The sequence below is a fragment of the Syngnathoides biaculeatus genome, chromosome 12 (assembly GCF_019802595.1).
Source record: "Syngnathoides biaculeatus isolate LvHL_M chromosome 12, ASM1980259v1, whole genome shotgun sequence".
Lineage (NCBI taxonomy): Eukaryota > Metazoa > Chordata > Actinopteri > Syngnathiformes > Syngnathidae > Syngnathoides > Syngnathoides biaculeatus.
In genome coordinates, this window is record NC_084651.1 from 29,314,344 (window position 1) to 29,336,011 (window position 21,668).

Here is a 21,668-nt window from a genome sequence, read left to right on the forward strand (position 1 = left end):
ATTAACATCAAATGTGCTGATGCAGCATCTCAAGCTGGAGAGCAACAATTTACAAATACTGTATCTGTGGTTGTGGTCCATGATCATGTATTTTTTTTTTCAAATCCCATATTGGTTACGTTGTGAAAAGGTGAAGCAAATTACTGTTTTTAAGGAATAAGAGAACTATTTATTTGAGCATGATTTTTTTTTTTTTTTACAGAAATTTTATTTTTTATCTTTGTACCGAATTTGGAACCTGAACTGGTCAAATAAGAATCATTTTGGTAGGTTGAAAAAGACCAGGCTCATGTGTATTTATGACAGACAGATCCTGGGGAAGGTGCAATCGTGGATGACTGGTTAGTACATCCGCCTTACACTTCAGAGGTTCTGGGTTCAAATCTGGCTTCCTTGTGTGGAGTTTAAATGTTCTCCCTGTGCCTTTGTGGTGTTTGTCCAGAATAATCCGGTTTCCTCCCACGTTCCAAAATCATGCTCGTAGATTAAGTGAAGACTAAATTGAGGATAGGTGTGAATGTGAATGTTTATATGTCCCCTGTGATTGGCTTGTGACTAGTTCAGAGTGTACTGTGTGTCTTTCTCCCAAATCAGTGCACCCCTGACCCTAGTGAGGATAGATCGATGTCCTGAAGACTCCTAATGCTATTCTGGATTATTTTAATCATCCACTTCCACATGACGATGAGTTTTTCCCCTGAAGACATTGTTTTAGGGCTCTTAAGAGGAGGGCTAAAAGCTTTACACTTTCATTCATCCCAAGTGCATTTTATTTATTCAACAGCAACGAGGTTGCTCATGTTCTTCTTGCAATACCATTGTTGAATGGCACATCCACACAGCACTTCTTGCAATCCATCCATCCATTTTCTTAGCCTCTTATCCTCACAAGGGTCACAGGAGTGCTGTAGCCTATCCCAGCTGTCAACAGGCAGGAGGCAGGGTACAACCAATCGTAGGGCATATAGAGACAGACTACAGTATCAGTCACAATCACACCTAGGGGCAATTTAGAGTGTCCAATTAATGCATGTTTTCGAGATGTGGGAAGAAACTGGAATGCCTAGAGAAAATCCACGCAGGCACGGGAGAACAGGCAAACTCCACAGAGGCAGGGCTGGGATTGAACCCGTGTCCTCAGAACTGTGAGGCCAACGATTTACAGCTGACCCACCTTGCCGCCTTCCTTAGTCGTCATTTTCCATTTTTTGTACGAGCTAAAGCATGAATATGTGTTGGGGATTTTGTGAATATGAATGGTTTTTCATTTGTTTTTATTATCTTTGACTTTTAATAGCGTCGTTATACGACTTTGGGTCTAATGATATTGTAATTGTGTATCTTGTCTTTTGTTTGCTCCTGCTTCAACAAGAATGTCCCTCTACGGGATATAGAAATTCAAATTCTGACATTTTACTTTGGGATATGGTTTTATGTGTAGGTCAAATCATGTAATTGATGAAACTAGTTGGAGTGAATGGGTACTCCAGTTTCCTTCCACATCCTAAAATAATTCTTAGTCGGTTGATTGATAACTCTAAATTGCCCCAACAATGTGAAGTGAGTGCGAATGGTTGATTCTTTCTGTGTGGCCTGGAATTGGCTGGCGACCGGTTCAGGTTGTACCCGCCTTTCAACCACTTTAATTTGAATGAGAATGGCAATATATGAACAGCGTGCAGCTCGACTGAGCCATAGAGGAAGGAGAAAGAATGTCGGTTTGGAAGGAGGAAGAGGTGGCTGAACAATTAATTTGTCTATTGAAGTGCTCCGTGCTGAAGGTTTTGTTGGAATGCCAAATTCCAGCGTTGGGGGGCACCAGAAAACGCGGATTGTAGCTTTAACATCTAAGCCTCAAAGAGACATGTAACAGAAAGGAGCTGGTCAAAAGTACACTAGTACAGGTGGTTTATTCCATAAGTCAGAAAAATACCAAATTATTTGTTCAATTACTTGTTGTAGTAATATATTTAGATTGTTTTTCTTTATGTGTAATGCTTATCTTCTTCTTTTCCTTTCGGTTTGTCCTGTGAGGGGTCGCCACAGCGTGTCATCTTTTTCCATCTTAGCCTATCTTCTGCATCTTCCTCTCTAACCCCAACTGCCCTGATGTCTTCCCTCACCACATCCATAAAACTTCTCTTTGGTCTTCCTTTCGCTCTTTTGCCTGGCAGCTCCATCCTCAGCACCCTTCAACCAATGTACACACTCTCGCCTCTGAACATGTCCAAACCATCGAAGTCTGTTCTCTTGAATCTTGTTTCCAAAACATCCAACTTTGGCTGTCTAATGAGCTCATTTCTTATCCGATCCAACCTGCTCACTTCGTGCGAGAACCTCAACATCTTAATTTCTGCGACCTCCAGTTCTGCTTCATGTTGTTTCTTCAGTGCCACCGTCTCTAATCCGTACTTCATGGCCGGCCTCACCACTGTTTTGTAAACTTTGCCCTTCATCCTAGCAGAGACTCTTCTGTCACATAACACACCAGACACCTTCCGCCAGCTGTTCCAACCTGCTTGGACCCATTTCTTCACTTCTTTACCAAACTCACCATTGCTCTGGATTGTTGACCCTAAATATTTGAAGTCCTCCACCCTCGCTATCTCTTCACCCTGTAGCCTCACTCTTCCCCCTCCACCTTTCTCATTCACGCACATATATTCTGTTTTACTTCGGCTAATCTTCATTCCTCTCCTTTCCAGTGCACGTCTCCATCTTTCTAATTGTTCCTCTGCATGCTCCCTGATTTCACGGCAGATCACAATGTCATCTGCGAACATCATGGTCCAAGGGGATTCCAGTCTAACCTCGTCTGTCAGCCTATCCATTCCCACTGCAAACAGGAAGGGGCTCAGAGCTGATCCCTGATGCAGTCCCACCTCCACCTTAAATTCTTCTGTCACACCCAAGGCACACCTCACCATTGTTCTGCTGCCATCATACATGTCCTGTACTATTTTAACATACTTCTCTGCCTCACCAGACTTATGCATGCAGTACCACAGTTCCTCTCTTGGTACTCTGTCATAGCCTTTCTCGAGATCCACAAAGACACAATGTAGCTCCTTCTAACCTTCTCTGTACTTTTCCACGAGGATTCTCAAGGCAAATAATGCATCTGTGGTACTCTTTCTCTGCATGAAACCATACTGTTGCACACAAATACTTACTTCTGTCCTGAGTCAAGCCTCCAATACTCTTTCCCATAACTTCATTGTGTGCCTCATCAACTTTATTCCTCTATAATTTGTTTGGCACAGTTTGACCTAAAAAGAATTAAAGTAATCCGGACATTTCCCACAGTCTTAGACATTTCTATAAGATGTCCTGTCTGGACACACCATATTAAATAAAAGAAATACCAAAACACAGAGAGAGCATAACAAAATGATTAAAATCACTACAAACCGCATTGTTCCCAAACTTTTTGGTGAGTTTTTCAAATTCCAACTCTGTGAAGGCTTGGATCGACTGCTGCTGGACACTCATAGTGAAGATAGGCTGTCAACACACAAAAATAGAGACCAAAATAAAAATAACTACAAATGTCACTGGTGTTCAAACAATAAGAGTAAGAATTTGGATTTCCCCACCCAAAGAATCAAGACTTATATTTACAATTGGAACACATTACATGAGTTAAGTGATTGTTTCAATTTTATACAAATGAAGTTCCATAGAAATATAATTACAGTATACGCCAGGCTTGTCAAACTGAAGTTTACAGTTGCCCTATATTTACAATTGAGACAAAGTTATTGGCCAAAGTCAATAATTATTGGACACTGACTTCGATTCTGAATGTTTTCCCTTCTGTCCAGATATGAAACATAACACTTGATAACAAAAATAATGAAATAATAATTAAAAACGAATAAAAAGAAAAAAATCCAGCCCTGCAGGGACACAAGTCTGTGCAGTTTGTAGGTTGGTCCCAAGCCTGGATAAATGCAGAGGACTGTGTCAGGAAGGGCATCCGGCTTAAAACTTTTCCAATCAAACATGAGCATTCATCTAAAGAATCCCATACCAGATCGGTCAGCTACTACGGGACGAAGACAAAGAAGAGGAGGAAAGCGAATTCATCGGCAGAAAAAGAGCAATGCACCGAGCCCATTTTTGAGTGTTAGGACTTTGAATGTTGGGACTATCACAGAAAAAGCTCAGGAGTTTGGTTGACATGATGATAAGGAGAAAGACTGATATATTGCCCCTCCTCAAGCCGTCACCATATTGTGGTGGAGGGCATTGTGTGTCTCGATGATCCTAGGAGCTAAGTTGTCTGGGGCTTTATGCCCCTGGTAGGCTCACCCATGGAAAACAGGTCCTAGGTGAGGTACCAGACAAAGTTCGACTCCAAAACCCCCGATGATGACTACTAAAATTGGATCTTGGTTTCCCTTGCCCGGACGCAGGTCACCGGGGCCCTCCTCTGGAGCCAGGCATGGAGGTGGGGCTCAATGGCAAGTGCCTGATGGCCGGGCCTGGACCCATGGGGCTCGGCCGAGCACAGTCCGAAAGGGTAACATGGGTCACCCTTCCCATGGGCTCACCATCTGTGAGAGGGGCCATAGGGGTCGGGTGTAACGTGCGGTGGCCAAAGGCGGGGACTATAGCGATCTGATCCCTGGCTACAGAAACTAGTTCAAGGGACATGGAACGTCACCTCTTATTCAGGGAAGGAGGCCGAGTTGATGCGTGAGGTCGAGAAGTTCCGACTAGATATAGTCAAACTCGCCTCTATGCATCACTTGGGCTCTGACACCACTCCTCTTGAAAGGCGTTGGACTCTGTTCCACTCCGGAGTTGCCCACGAGGAGAGAAGCAGAGCAGGTGTGGGTATACTTATTTCCCACCGGCTCGGGGCCTGTACGTTGGGGTTTACCCCGGTGGATGAGAGGGTGACTCCACTATTTTGCTGGGGGACTTCAATGCCCACATGGGGAATGACAGTGAGACCTGGAAGGGCGTGATTGGGAAGAATACCCCCCATCCCCCCCATTCAGAACTCGAGTGGTGTTCTGTGACTGGACTTCTGTGCTCATCACGGATTGTCCATAACAAACACAATATTCAAGCATAAGGGTGTTCACATGTCCATTTGGCACCAGGACCCCCTAGGTAACAGTTTGATGATCGACTTTGTGGTCGTGTCATCGGACTTGGGACCGCATGTCTTGGACATTCGGGTGAAGAGAGGGGTGGAGCTGTCAACTGATCACCACCTGGTGGTGAATCGGCTCCGATGGTGGGGAAAGATGCCAGTCTGACGTGGCAGGCCCAAACGTATTGTGGGTGCTGGGAACGGCTGACAGAGTCCCTTGTCAGAAGGAATTTTAACTCCCACCTCCAAAAGAATTTTGCTCACGTCCCAGAGGAGGCGGGGGACATTGAATCCAAGTGGACGATGTTCTGCGCCTCCATCCTGTGGCCGTAAGGTGGTCGGTGCCGGTCGTGGCGGCAACCCACGAACACGTTGGTGGACACCAACAGTGAGGGATGCTGTCAAGCTGAAGAAGGAGTCCTATTGGGCATTTCTGGCCTGTGGGACTCCCGAGGCAGCTGATAGGTATCGGCTGGCCAAGCAGAATGCAGCGTCGGGCGTGGGAGGAGTTCGGTGAGGCCATGGCCAATACAATATTAGCAGGAGAGAAGATGCCAGAAGAATGGAGGAAAAGTGTGCTAGTTCCCATTTTTAAGAACAAAGGTGACTTGTACAGCTGTTGGAAATATAGAGGAAGAAAAATGAAGAACCAGACAATGAAGTTATGGGAAAGAGTAGTGGAGGCTAGACTCAGGACAAGTGAGCAATAGTATGGTTTTATGCCTAGAAAGTGTACCACAGATGCATTATTTGCCTTGAGGATGCTCGCGGAAAAGTATGGAGAAGGTCAGAGGGAGCTACATTGTGTCTTTGTGGATCTAGAGAAAGCCTATGACAGAGTACCAAGAGAGATACTGTGGTACTGCATGCGTAAGTCTGGAGTGTTGGAGAAAAATGTTAGAATAATACAGGGCATATATGAGGACAGCAGAACAGTGGTGAGGTGTGCAGTAGGTGTGACAGAAGAATTTATGTATGGAGGTAGGACAGGATCAGGGATCAGCTCTGAGCCCCTTCCTGTTCGTTGTGGTAATGGATAGGCTCACAGATGAGGTTAGAGTGAAATCTCCTTGGCCCATTATTGTTTGCAGATGACTTTGTGATCTGCAGTAAAAGCAGTGAGCAGGTATAGGAACAATTAGAAAGATGGAGGAATGCACTCGAAAGGAGAATAATGAAGATTAGCTGAAGTAAAACAGAATATATGTGTGTGAATGAGAGGTGGTGCAGGCTCCAGGAAGAAGAGATAGCGACGGTGGATGACTTCCAATTCTTGGGATCAACAATCCAGAGCAATGGTAAGTGTGGTAAGTGAAGAAACGAGTCCAAGCAGGTTTGAACAGATGGTGGAAGATGTCTGGTGTGTTATGTGACAGAAGAGTCTCTGCTACTATGAAGAGCAACGTTTTTAAAACAGTGTTGAGGCCAGCCATGATGTGCTGATTAGAAACGGTGAGACCGAAGAGCCAACAAGAAGCAGAGCTGGAAGTGGCTGAAATGAAGATATTGAGGTTCTCTCTAGGTGTGAGCAGTTTGGATAGGATTGTAAATTAGCTCATGAGAGGTACAGCCAATATTGGTGGTTTTGGAGACAAGGTTTGAGAGAGCAGACTTCGATGGTTTGAACAAAAGAGCGAGATGAAGACCCAAGAGAAGGTTAAAGGATGTTGTGAGGGAAGAAATGAGGGCAGTTGGTGTTACAGAAGATGATGCAGGAGATAGGGTTATATGGAAAAAGATGACACGCTGTGGCGAAACCTAACGGGACAAGCCGAAAGGAAAAAAAAGCTCAAATAAATGGAAACTCAAGTTTTGTGTAAACACGATGTGTGAAATGTTTTACAGTTGTCCTTAAAAGCTTTAAATAAACATAAGTATAGATAGATTACCTAATATCCTCCCAGCTTGACAGTAACAGTGACATCAATGGGGTGGTTAACAACACCGACAGATCTGACCAGTGAAATGAAGAGCAGGGGAAACCATATGATGCACACTAAGAAGATGATGATGAGGCCACCCATTCCATATTTCACCATCTTCTTTTTCTTTTGCGCTTTAACCTGGGGATATCTCTGAGGGGGAAAATAATTTAAAGCATGAGGATGGACATCTGAAATTGATTCCATGAAGTATATTTCAAACCATTTCATCAGAGCACCAGGAATGACTTTAAACAGTAAAATAATTTTTAAAAAGAATATTGTTAAACAGTTCTTGTGTCACAGGCTCAAATATAAGCAGTTAATTATGAAATCAGGATGTAATAATAATCAGTCCTCAATCCAGCCAACATCTGCTTATTTTTGTGGTGCAGATGTTACAGTGGCATGTTAACCAAGACACCCCCACAACATCCGGAGACTTTCGGACTTCCTAGTGGATCTAATCCACCATCAAGGCCTGAGCGAACTGAGAAGCTTTGCAACACTTCTGCAAATCTTAAACCTGGAGAAAGCCCACTTCCAAGTCCTCCGACTCTGCTTCTTTATTGGATGGCATGTTCGTAGAATGGAAGCTGTCTTCCAAGTTTTCATGCATCCATTCATTTTCTGGATCACCTTTCCTCACAAGGGTCACGGCGGTGCTGGAGCCTATCCCATCTTTCTTTGGTCAAGAGGCAGGGTACACTCTTAACTGCTAGCCAGCCAATCGCAGGGCACATATAAACAAACAATCCTTCATACTCACATTCAGACCTAAGGGCCATTTAGAGTCTTCAGTTATCCTACCACACGTTTTTGGGATGTGGGAGGATCTGCTTGACCTGATCACTCGACACCATTGATGGCTACACACAATCAGGTGGTGATCACTTGGCAGGTTGCCCTCTCTTCCGCTGAGTCCCCAAGTTGTGCATGTCCAAGTCGGATTCCACAACCGAATCTCAATCATGGAACGATGATCTAGGATGTCCTGATACCAAGTCCACATTTGGAAACCCTTGGTAGAAATTAAATTCCTAAAAGCCGTCCAGAAGTTATTAGTTATTAGTTAAGTTATTATCCATGGCCTCAGTAAACTCCTGCCCCACTCTTCCTCCTGTCCTACCAATCATCAGACACTGAACCAATATGTGGAAGCATTTAACATGGTCCACATTTGACTTAATGTCCCCTGCCATCCTCGGGGATATGGTCAATGTTCAGTCGAAGCTGGGAGTTGAAACTCCTTCTTACAGACGACAGTGCCAGACATCTAAATATGTTGAGTCTCCTCGTCCTGACAAGTATCATTCCATACTGTAAAAGTCAACACACTAACAGATATTGATCAATCAGCAGGTCCATCACTCTCTTAACCTGAGTCTCAAAGACATGCGGCTCTAAGTCAGGGTGGGATCTTTGACCTGCTATTTGTCGAACAGGCACAAATGACAACAGTCAGGAGGGCGGCAACCACCTCGTCAAATAAGGGGAACACAAGCATGCGAGTAATCATCCAGGGGGCAATAAAGACGCCCACATCTAATGATGCCAATCACCAGGGCCAACTCCACTCACTCACATTTGCACTCACAAATCTGCACAGTCAAGCACGATACATCACTTAAACTGCTCCCTTTGCACAATTGACATTGTTAACACACTTATCTATATAGATTTCACACCTTGCACGTCTTATAAGGAATAATTCCTCTAAACAGAAAGGTCTCTGGTTCTTTGTTCTCGTTGCTATGTTGTTCCTTGTTCTCCATTTTCTGTTCTGTGTGTCATACCTTGGCAGCACCAACTGCTGGAGAAAAATTCCTTGTGTGTTCGACACACTTGGCCATTAAAGCTGATTCTGATTCTTGTTACGAATAGAAAAAATTGATATTGAAAGAGGTTGCATATTTAGTGTAGTCTTGACATTAATTTACGTGTTTATTTCATAACAAAACAAGCCTGATCTGTACTGTGCATGTATGGGAAGTGATGCCAAAAGTCCATATTTCAAGCTGCTTCAGGTACTGCGAGCGCATTTACATCGAAAGTCATCAACGTCATGAGCCATGTCAAAGGAAATTCAGTTACACCAGCGGTGCTCAATGCGCCTATCGTGAGGCAGTTTTAGTTGATCGTGTGACAATGTCCCCCCGCCCAAAAAAGACATTAGACTATCATCCACCTTGTCGCTTGATTCAGGTGTGGCCAATACGTTGAGCGAACGCACATAAAGACCCCTTCTCGCAAGACGCCTCCTATTTACGGCACTCACAGCGGTGCCCCCCTTGGCCCCACCGCCCCGCTGGTCGATCACGAGAGACTGGCTGTTTGAAAAGTAGATCTTGAGGGGAATCTGAGCACCCCTGCAATACATTGAAGACATTTCTGGGATATAACACAGGTAATGTTTCAGTGTCTAACTATAATAAGTATGAGATTGTGATTTACTTTGACTCGATCTAAGTTGTAATGTTAGACTAGTCTGTCCATATATCTGAATACGAACAGTCATTTTCCCCTGTGATACACTTGCATATTAACCTATCAGTCTATATTTAATTGACCCCTCCGTAGAACTTGCGTCATCCGCGTCCCTGACCAATCAGAGGCCAGAGATCTGCATAAACCACGCCCCCTTTTTGCACCAGCCGTTCCCTCAGACAACGTTGCATGGTCCAGTATAGCTTTTGTTAGCGTTTTATTGCGTATTTGGGTTCTTTAACAATAGATATGGTTAAGAGGGGTAGTCACGGAGTTTATAATAGTGACGACAGGTATCCTGAAAGGCTATTTGGTGGAGTTCAATCCGTACCCTTTCCAAAACCGAAGACCCAGTACGAAAAATATCTTCGATGGATCAAACTTTGTGGAAGACCGCATCATCAACTGAATCCATCTAAAATCAACTGGAACAGAAGACCGAGTACGAAAAATGTCTTCGATGGATCAAACTTTGTGGAAGACCGCACGATCAACTGAATCCATCAACCGGAACAGATATGTTTGCACGATGGTAAGCCCTATATTTGATTTTCAATACATGTCTCATATAAATGAATTAGCAGTTCTTCACTTGCATAACATAGCAAAGTGTGAATGATTCACACACTTGATCTGTGTTGAGCGATATTTTGCGATGATCTGACTGCACAAACATGTCTCTGTTCGGCGCTCCCGACCTAAGCTAAACCGGACTTTGTATGTTTGCACGAAGGTATGCCCTATATTTAATTTTCAATACATGTCTCATATAAATGAATTAGCAGTTCTTTGCTTGCATAACATAGCAATGTGTGAATGATTGACACACTTGATCTGTGTTGAGCGATACTTTGCGATGATCTGACTGCACAAAGGTGTCTCTTTGTTGGAGGTGAGCTAAGCTAAACCGGACTAGCGGTCCTAAAAGCCTTTGACGTGCACCGAGACACCAAGACTGAAGGAAGGATGTTTGAGGATACTAAAGTAGTGATTGTCGTACTCGGTCGGGACTTACGTAGGTTCGGCACTAATTCAAGAATAATTATTGAGGGGAGCGCGTGACGTTACACTAAGAAAATGAGAGAAACAACTCGTAAATCAAGCCTCGCCTTCTTTCCCTTCATACGGCGGTTCACAAACGGCTATACAGATACACATACAGATTCTGCACACAAGTGTGATAGGTAACACGAAAATAGGAAACTTTCAATGACTTATCCTCACAAGGGTCGCAGAAGTGCTGGAGCCTATCCCAGATGTCAACGGGCAGGAGGCAGGGTACACCCTCAACTGGTCGTCAGCCAATCGCATGTCACATAGAGACAAACAGCCGCACTCACAATCACACCTATTGGCAAATAAGAGTTTCCAATTAATGTTGCATGTTTTGAAGATGTGGGAAGAAAACAGAGTGCCCGGAGAAAACACACGCAGGCACGGGGAGAACATGCAAACTCCACACTGGGAGGGCTAGGATTCAACCCGGGTCATCAGAACTGTGAGGCCAACGCTTTCAGTGTTCGTGCTGGGGGCTCCACTGTTCTGCTAGGAGGGTAGGTCTGAAGTGAGTCCAGCCGAGAGGTGGTCATTTCCATGGAATGGCGGACTGGAGTCCCGTGGGGAGGAAAGAGCTGGAGATCGTTTTGCAGGAAAGACTGGCCACCATGCTAAGCAAATGAATTATCCACTTCTCACTGGGATAATACAGGCCAGTGTGGGGCAGTTGCTTGATGAATTCATGATGTCACAACGGTTGGGTATAGGATGCTAGCTCACCTTCCCTGAGTGTACGCAACAGGTTGGGAGTAAGTGCGTGTAGCGTTCCAAAATGGAAATTCCTTTCACGCTTGGAGTTAATAGGGAATTTCCTAATTTCCTTTTGGGGATATTCTGGCACCTTTCATGAATACTGACGGACGGGAGAAAGGGGGCTGAGTGCTGAGGGGCTTTGTATTCAGTAGTGTTAAAAAATAACAGCAGTCAAATGTGACTCACCAGTTTAATCCATGTTTTCAGGATATTTTTTATTCCTTCATGTCAAAGATGTTATGAGTAGGATGCAGTAGATTTTCAGAAAACTAACAAGACTCAACATTCATCAACATCTAGGCTGTGCAATTGGCCAATTTTTGGAGGATTGTTTTAAAATAAATAGCAGTGTGGCCTTCAATTAATAAGGTCATCAATTTTGTGAACAACAGCTGTGAATCACAAATAGTGGATGAAGCAAGAATAGAGGATGAAGCCAGCACCTGTTGAACATGCATTTCTCCCTGAAAGCCTGAGGAAAATGGGTTGTTCAACACATTGTTCAGAAGAACAGCCTACTTCGATTAGAAGTTTGATTGGAGAGGGGAAACATTACAGAGAGGTGAAAAAAATATAGGCTACTCAGCTAAAAATGATCTCTAATGCCTTTAATTGAAGAGTAAAACCAGAGACACTTGTCTGAAAACAAAGGAAAACCATCAAAATGGATGGCAGAATAACCAGAATGGCAAAAGCTTAGCCGATGATCAGCTCCAGGATGATCAGAGAACAGTTTGGAGTTACCTGTAACCGTGAGAAGGTGTCTGTGTGAAGCTAATGTACTTACAAGAATTCCCTGCAAAGTCCCTCTGTTAAAAAAAGGAATGTAGCAAAGACGCTGCAATTTGCCAAAGAACATATGAACTGGACTGAAGCGATATGGAAGAACATTGTGTGGAATGATGAGAGTAAAATTGTTATTTTTGAGTCCAGGGGCTGCAGACAGTTTGTGAGATGACCCCCAAGCACTGAATTAAAGTCACATTACACAGTGAAGACAGTGAAATATTGTGATGCAAGCATCATGATATGGGCATGTTTCTCCTACTATCGTGTTGGCCTATTTACTGCACACCAGGGAACAATGATTTATGACAGGAAAAGCACAGGAGTTGGTTGACATGATGATTAGGAGAAAGGTTGATATTCTGTGCATCCAAGAGAGCAGGTGGAAAGGTAGTAAGGCTAGAAGTTTGGGAGCAGGGTTTAAATTATTCTACCACGGAGTAGATGGGAAGAGAAATGGAGTAGGGGTTATTTTAAAGGAAGAGCTGGCTAAGAATGTCTTGGAGGTGAAAAGAGTATCAGATCGAGTGATGAGACTAAAATTTGAAATTGAGGGTGTTATGTATAATGTGGTTAGCGGCTATGCACCACAGGTAGGATGTGACCTAGAGTTGAAAGAGAAATTCTGGAAGGAACTAGATGAAGTAGTTCTGAGCATCCCAGACAGCGAGAGAGTTGTGATTGGTGCAGATTGTAATGGACATATTGGTAAAGGAAACAGGGGCGATGAAGAAGTGATGGGTAAGTACGGCATCCAGGAAAGGAACTTTGAAGGGCAGATGGTGGTGGACTTTGCAAAAAGGATGGAGATGGCTGTAGTGAACACTTATTTCCAGAAGAGGGAGGAACATATAGTGACCTACAAGAGCGGAGGTAGAACCACGCAGGTAGATTATATTTTGTGCAGACGATGTAATCTGAAGGAGGTTACTGACTGTAAAGTAGTGGTAGGGGAGAGTGTAGCTCGACAGCATAGGATGGTAGTATGTAGGATGATTCTGGTGGTGGGTAGGAAGATTAAGAAGACAAAGGTAGAGCAGAGAACCATGTGGTGGAAGCTGAAAAAGGAAGAATGTTGTGCAGCCTTCCGGAAAGAGGTGAGACAGGCTCTCGATGGACAACCGAAGCTCCCGGAAGACTGGACGACGACAGCCAAGGTGATCAGAGAGACAGGCAGGAGAGTACTTGGTGTGTCATCTGGTAGGAAAGGGGAGAAGGAGACTTGGTGGTGGAACCCCAAAATACAGGGAGTCATACAAGGAAAGAGATTAGCGAAGAAGAAGTGGGATACTGAGAGGACTGAGGAGAGGCGAAAGGAGTACATCGAGATGCGACATAGGGCAAAGGTAGAGGTGGCAAAGGCTAAACAAGAGGCATATGAAGACATGTACACCAGGTTGGACACGAAAGAAGGAGAAAAGGATCTCTACAGGTTGGCCAGACAGAGGGATAGAGATGGGAAGGATGTGCAGCAGGTCAGGGTGATTAAGGATAGAGATGGAAATGTGTTGACTGGTGCCGGTAGTGTACTAAATAGATGGAAAGAATACTTTGAGAAGTTGATGAATGAAGAAAATGAGAGAGAAGGAAGAGTTGAAGAGGCAAGAGTGAAGGACCAGGAAGTGGAAATGATTACTAAGGGGGAAGTCAGAAAGGCACTACAAAGGATGAAAACTGGAAAGGCAGTTGGTCCTGATGACATACCGGTAGAGGTATGGAAGCAATTTGGAGAGATGGCTGTGGAGTTTTTGACCAACTTATTCAACAGAATACTAGCGGGCGAAAAGATGCCTGAAGAATGGAGGAAAAGTGTTCTAGTTCCCATTTTTAAGAACAAAGGGGATGTTCAGAGCTGTGGGAACTATAGAGGAATAAAGTTGATGAGCCACACAATGAAGTTATGGGAAAGAGTAGTGGAGGCTAGACTCAGGACAGAAGTAAGTATCTGCGAGCAACAGTATGGTTTCATGCCTAGAAAGAGTACCACAGATGCATTATTTGCCTTGAGGATGCTCGTGGAAAAGTACAGAGAAGGTCAGAAGGAGCTACATTGCGTCTTTGTGGATCTAGAGAAAGCCTATGACAGAGTACCAAGAGAGGAACTGTGGTACTGCATGCGTAAGTCTGGTGTGGCAGAGAAGTATGTTAAAATAGTACAGGACATGTATGATGGCAGCAGAACAATGGTGAGGTGTGCCTTAGGTGTGACAGAGGAATTTAAGGTGGAGGTGGGACTGCATCAGGGATCAGCTCTGAGCCCCTTCCTGTTTGCAGTGGTAATGGATAGGCTGACAGATGAGGTTAGACTGGAATCCCCTTGGACCATGATGTTCGCAGATGATATTGTCATGTGCAGTGAAAGCAGGGAGCATGCAGAGGAACAATTGGAAAGATGGAGACATGCACTGGAAAGGAGAGGATTGAAGATTAGCCGAAGTAAAACAGAATATATGTGCGTGAATGAGAAAAGTGGAGGGGGAAGAGTGAGGCTACAGGGAGAAGAGATAGCGAGGGTGGACGACTTCAAATACTTGGGGTCAACAATACAGAGCAATGGAGAGTGTGGTCAGGAAGTGAAGAAACGGGTCCAAGCAGGTTGGAACAGCTGGCGAAAGGTGTCTGGTGTGTTATGTGACAGAAGAGTGTCTGCTAGGATGAAGGGCAAAGTTTACAAAACAGTGGTGAGGCCGGCCATGATGTACGGATTAGAGACAGTGGCACTGAAGAAACAACAGGAAGCAGAACTGGAGGTAGCAGATATGAAGATGTTGAGGTTCTCGCTCGGAGTGACCAGGTTGGATAGGATTAGAAATGAGCTCATTAGAGGGACAGCCAAAGCTGGATGTTTTGGAGACAAGATTCGAGAGAGCAGACTTCGATGGTTTGGATATGTTCAGAGGCGAGAGAGTGAGTATATTGGTAGAAGGATGCTGAGGATGGAGCTCCCAGGCAAAAGAGCGAGAGGAAGACCAAAGAGAAGGTTTATGGATGTGGTGAGGGAAGACATGAGGGCAGTTGGGGTTAGAGAGGAAGATGCAGGAGATAGGCTAAGATGGCAAAAGATGACACGCTGTGGGGACCCCTAACGGGACAAGCCGAAAGGAAAAGAAGAAGAAGGGAACAATGATTGGTTTGCATATGTCAGAATATCTGAAGAGATCATGTTGCATAATGCAAAAGATGACATGCCCTTGAAATGGGTGTTTCAACAAGACAATGACCCCAAACACACTAGTAAACATGCAAAGTCTTCATTCCAAACCAACAATGGTGATGTCATGGAGTGGCAAGTCCAACCCCTGGACTTAAATCCAATGGATAATTTGTGGGGTGACATTAAAAATGCTTTTTCTGAAGCAAAACTAAGAAATTTACATGAATTGTGAAATGTTGTTAAGGAAACTTGTAGTGGAATAACAGATGAAAGGTGTCACAAGTTGGTTGACTCCATGCCACACAGATGTGAAGGAGTTACAAAAACTGTGGTCATACAACTAATTAGTTTAGTGATTCAAAGGACTGGTAAATCCTAAAAACAAAAAAGTTTGTACAAAATAGTTCTGAGTTTGGAAAGTCAATGGCATACTCCTATCTTTTGAACACAACCCTTTCAACATATTGCCCAATTGCACAGATTTTAAGAGTGTGGAAATAATCAATGCTGGGTCTTTTGGGTTTTCTGAGAATGTACTGAACCTACTGGTACCTTCTTTGACATGTGGCAATAAAAATATACAGAAAACCCAGATTAAGCTTGCTAGTCACATTGGACTGCTATTATTATAGACTGGAGTGTCTTTGAAAATTCAGCGCGCAGCCTAGATAAATACATGGATATTGTTACTGAGTATGACAGGTAGTTTCTGTGAGGAGTTGTGTGTTCCAACAAAATCCTTTTGCACGTTCAATAACAACAAGCCGTGGTTTTAAGCCAGACTTAGGCAACTCCGATAGGTTAAAGAGATAGCATATCGCAGCGGAAATAGGGCCCTCTACAATCGCACTAGAAATCAGCTGACTAAAGAACTCAACATTGCAAAAAGACAGTATGCAGTTAAACAAGAAAAACAGCTTGGCGGTGATGACCCCAAATCAGCTTGGCACGGTCTACAATCACTCACTAACTACAAGCGACGCTCATCCCCGGTTGAAAAAAAGAACAGGCGAGCCGACAACCTGAATAGCTTTTACTGTAGATTTGAAAAAGACACTTCCACATTATTCACCCACCAAACCGCACCACCATCCACTCAACCTTCCTCTCCACCGTTTAACATTCATGAAGGGGCCGTTCGACAGATCTTCAAACAACAAAAGATCAACAAAGCACCGGGCCAGACCATGTGTCCCCATCCTGCCTCAGTCTTGCGCAGACGAACTTGCTCAAGTCTTTGCAAAAATCTTCAACAGGTCTCGAGAACTGTGTGAAGTAGCAGCCTGCTTCAAACACTCCAATCAGTACTGTGTACCTCCATCACAGTACAGAACCTCAACATCTTCATTTCTACTAGCTCTAGTTCTGCTTCCTGTTGTCATTCACCCTCGCTATCTCTTCTCCTTGGAGCTTCACTCTTCCTCCTCCGTCCCTCTCATCCACGCACATATATACCATTTTACTTCAGCTAATCTTCATTCCACTCATTTCCAGTGTATTTTCCATCTTTCTAATTGTTCCTCCACCTGCTCCCTGCTTTCACTGCATATCACCATATCATATGCGAACATCATGGTCCAAGGGGATTCCAGTCTAACCTCATCTGTCAGCCTAGCCATTACTACCACAAACAGGAAGGGACCTGATGCAGTCCCACCTCCACCTTAAATTCTTGTGACACACCTACGGCACATCTCACCGCTGTTATGTTGCCTTCAAACATGTCCTGTACTATTCCAACATATTTCTCCGCCAAATTAGACTTGTGCATGCAGTACCACATTTCCTTTCTTGGTACGCCGTCATGGGCTTTCTCTACGTCTACAAAGATACAATGTAGCTCCTTCTGACCTTCTCCGTACTTTTCCACGAGGATTCTCAAGGCAAATAATGCATCTGTGGTACTCTTTTTAGGCATGAAACCATACTGTTGCTTGCAGATACTGACTTCTGTCCTGAGTCTACTCTCCACTGCTCTTTCCCATAAATTCATTGTGTGGCTCATCACCCATCACTTCTTCGTCGCCCCTGTTTCCTTCACCAAGATGTCCATTACAATATCCACCAATCAGAACTCTCTCTTCATCTGGGATGCTCAGAACTACTTCATCTAGTTCCTTCCAAAATTTCTCTTTCATAGTCGTTTATCACATTATACATAACACCCTGAATTTCAAATTTCAGCCTCATCACTCTAACTGATACTCTTTTCACCTCCAAGACATTCTTAGCCAGCTCTTCCTTTAAAATAACCCCTACTCCATTTCTCTTCCCATCTACTCCGTGGTAGAATAATTTAAACCCTGCTCCCAAACTTCTAGCCTTACTTCCTTTCCACCTGCTCTCTTGGATGCACAGAATATCAACCTTTCTCCCAATCATCATGTCAACCAACTCCTGAGCTTTTCCTGTCGTAGTCCCAACATTCAAAGTCCCTACACTCAGTTGTAGGCTCTGTGCATTCCCCTTCTTCTTATGCCGACAAATCCGCTTTCTTCCTCTTCTTTGTCGTCAACCAACAGGGGGTGAATTTCCACCAATGCCCTGGAGGTTAATGGTGCGGGAGCGGGCATTGTTAACCCAGGCCACGACCAATTCAGTATGATATTCTTTCAATGAATACTCATATTTGTTTGGCATGGGTTTTTCGCCGGATGGCCTCTCTGCATTTATTCAGGCTTGGGACCAGCCTACAGATTGCACTGGCTTGTGCCCCCGTAGGGCTGCATTACTGTACAGACTGGAGTGTCTATGAAAATTTGGTGCACAGCCGAGGTGAATACACAGATATTGTTATCGTGTGTGTCAGTTTCTGTGAGGAGGTGTGTGTACCAACAGAAACTTTTTGCACGTTCAAATATAACAAGCCATGGTTTTTCAGCCAGACTTAGACAACTCCAGTAGGCTCAAGAGATTGCATATCGTAGTGGGGACAGGGCCCTCTACAATCACATTTAAAACCAGCTCACTAAAAAAATTAACATTGCAAAGAGTGGAATCTGCAGTTAAACTAGAAAAACATCTCAACGCTAATAACTCCAAATCAGTTTGGCACGGATTATAATTGCTCACTAATTACAAGTGACGTTCTCTCCTGGTAGATAACAAGAGCAGGCTAGCCGACCTCCTAAAAAGCTTTTACTGCAGATTTGAAATAGACACTTCCACACCACTCACCCACCAAGCTGAATTCAAAAGCTGTAACACCTTCCACTCCACCGTTTAACATCCGTGAAAGTAACGTGAGGCACATCTTCAAACAACAAAAGATCAACAACGGCCCGAGCCTAGACCTTGTGTCCCCATTCTGCCTCAAAGTCTGTGCACACCAACTTGCTCTGTCTTCACAAGGATCTTCAACAGGTCTCTTCAACTGTGTGAAATACCAACCTGCTTCAAACGCTCTGCCAGTATACCAGTCCCCCCAAAAGCAGAAGTTTCAGCTATTAATGACTACAGGCCTGATGGCTTGACATCTGTGGTCATGAAGTCATTTGAATGCCTTGTGCTGGACCACCTCAAGAGCGTCACGGGTCCTCAGCTGGACCCACTGCAGTTTGCCCATCAAATGAACAGGTCTGCGGATGATGCCATCAACATGGTTCTGTATTTCATCCTTGAACATCTTGGCAACGGGGGTACCTATGCAAGGATCCTCAACGTGGACTTCATCTCTGCGTTTAACACCATCATCCCTGAACTCCTCTCCTCCAAACTTTTTCAGCTCAGCAACTCACCTGCCATCTCCCGGTAGATCTATAACTTCCTGACGGGCAGACGACAGCAGGTGAGGCTTGGGGACACCACCTCATCCACACACACTATTAGCACCGGGGCACCCCAAGGTTGTGTCCTCTTCCCTCTCCTCTTTTCTCTCGACACGAACGACTGCACCTCGTGGCATCCAACTGTCAAACTCCTGAAATCCGCAGATGACACCACAGTCATCAGCCTCATCAAACACGGCAACAAGTCTGCATATCGACAAGACAAGAAGTGGTGAGACTGCAGCTTTGGTGCGGTCAACACAACCTGGTGTTGAACACTCTAAAGACTGTTGAGTTGATTGTTGACTTCAGGAGGCATCTTTCACCACAGCTGCCCCTGACGCTGTACAACTGTATTGTATCAACCATCGAGACCTTCAAGTTCTTGGGAATTACAGTCTCAGAGGCCCTAAGTGGGAGACCAACCATCAACTCCATCCTCAAAAAACCCCACCAAAGGATGTACTACTTGTGGCTTCTGAGGAAGCACAGCCTGTCACATGAGCGACTGAGACATTTGTACACAGTGGTCATCCAATCAGTACTGTGTACCTACATCAGAGCCTGTTTGGGGCCGCAACAAAAAACAATGAACTCCGACTGCAACAGACTCCTTTCGTTGGGAAAGTGCGACATCAAAATCGCTCAATGGATTGTCGGCACCATGCTATCTACTATTGCGGACTTTCACGCTAGTCTAGGTCCAGAGCAAGAAGGATCCTCCACATCCTGGCCACCAGCTCTTCCAGCTCCTTCCATCGGGAAAGTGCTACAGATCAATGAAAGTCAAAACTAGCAGGCAGTCAAATACTTTTTTTCCCTTTGGCGATTAAGTCATTAAATTTTTAATGAGCAAACCTACTATTTTCTGCGTTGTGCCATGTTAGGACACTCACTCACTCACATCCTGCTGGTCCAATCAGTATTAGTATAAGTTATATATTTTGTCGACCGCATGATTCATTACTTCAAACTGCTCCCTTTGCAAAATTGTTATTGCACTGGTCTATAACGGGAAGCGCGAATGGGTAAAGGCACTCTGTACAAACTTAACACAATGTGGGACGATGAAACGCTTATCTCTTACCTGTTCTCATTGAAGAAGATTTTACATCTTGCACGAGTCTTATAAGGAACAGTTCCTATTAACAGAAATGTCTTTTTCTTTGTTCTTGTTGCTTCGTTGTTCTTCGTTCCTTGTTCTGAATCCCATACCACGGCAGCACCGACTGCCAGAGGAAAAAATCCTTGTGTGTTTTACACACTTGGCCAATAAAGCTGATTCTGATTTTGAGATTGAAGGTTGAATTATCCATCCATCCATTTCCTGAGCCACTTATCCAAGTGTCGCAGGAGTGTTAGAGCCTATCCCGGCTATCAATGGGCAGAAGGTAAGTACACCCTGATCTGGTTGTCAGCCAATCTCAGCGCACATAGAGACAGACAACAGTCTCACTCTCAATCACACCTAGGGACAATTTAGAATGTCCAATTAATACATGTTTTTGGGATGTGGGAGAAAACCGGAATGCCCAGAGAAAACCAATGCAGGCACAGGGAGGACACGCAAACTCCACACAACCAGGGCTGGGATTGAACACGATGGTTAGCTTCCAAAGAATGGAACTGTGCCATTTCTCGTTTAATTCTGGAGTTTTTCTATCATGTGCTTTCATTTGCCCTTTCCCCCTTTTAATTGTTACAACACAGGGAAGCTATAATGTTGCTGCATAGCAACAACCAGTCCAGCCATAAGGCAAAAATATATAAGCCTTATCCCCTTTGAAATTCCCCAAATTATTGTAATGTAGGAGTCCTTACCCTCAATGTCACATTCTCCTCCTTGTCCCTCAAATAGGCATTTAATATGTCTTGAGCTTTTCTCCAAATGGGTGTACTTTAAACTTTGTTGAGCAGAATGAAAAATGGAAATATGCACAGTTGTTCCCGATGACAAACCAGTGGAGGTATTGAAGCAATTTGGAGAGGTGGTTGTGGAGTTTTTCACCAACTTATTCAATAGAATACTAGCAGGAGAGAAGATGACAGAACAATGGAGGAAAAGTGTGCAAGTTCCAATGTTTATGAACAAAGGTGACTTGCAGAGCTACGTGTTATAGAGGCTGTAGTTGTGGAGTTTTTGACCAACTTATTCAACAGAATACTAGCGGGCGAAAAGATGCCTGAAGAATGGAGGAAAAGTGTTCTAGTTCCCATTTTTAAGAACAAAGGCGATGTTAAGAGCTGTGGGAATTATAGAGGAATAAAGTTGATGAGCCACACAATGAAGTTATGGGAAAGACTATTGGAGGATAGACTCAGGACAGAAGTAAGTATTTGTGTGCAACAGTATGGTTTCTTCCCTAGAAAGAGTACCACAGATGCATTATTTGCTTTGAGGATGCTAGTGGAAAAGTACAGAGAAGGTTAGAAGGAGCTACATTGTGTCTTTGTGCATCTGGAGAAAACCCATAACAGAGTATAAGGGAGGAACTGTGGTACTGCATGTGTAAGTCTGGTGTGGTGGAGAAACATGTGTGTAACGGAAGAATTTAAAGTGGAGGTGGGATTGCATCAGGGATTAGCTTTGAGCCCCTTCCTATTTGCTGTGGTAATGGATAAGATGACAGATGAGG

General features: G+C 44.1%; 1 protein-coding gene across 1 annotated transcript in view; it reads right to left on the bottom strand.

The window, feature by feature from the left end:
* The window catches only part of piezo1 (piezo type mechanosensitive ion channel component 1 (Er blood group)), a 324,721-nt gene that overhangs the window by 49,056 nt on the left and 253,997 nt on the right, over positions 1 to 21,668 (bottom strand). Inside the window, 2 exon segments of the mRNA XM_061837790.1 lie at positions 3,412 to 3,504; positions 6,997 to 7,182. Of these exon segments, the coding sequence (XP_061693774.1) occupies positions 3,412 to 3,504; positions 6,997 to 7,182 (279 nt within the window).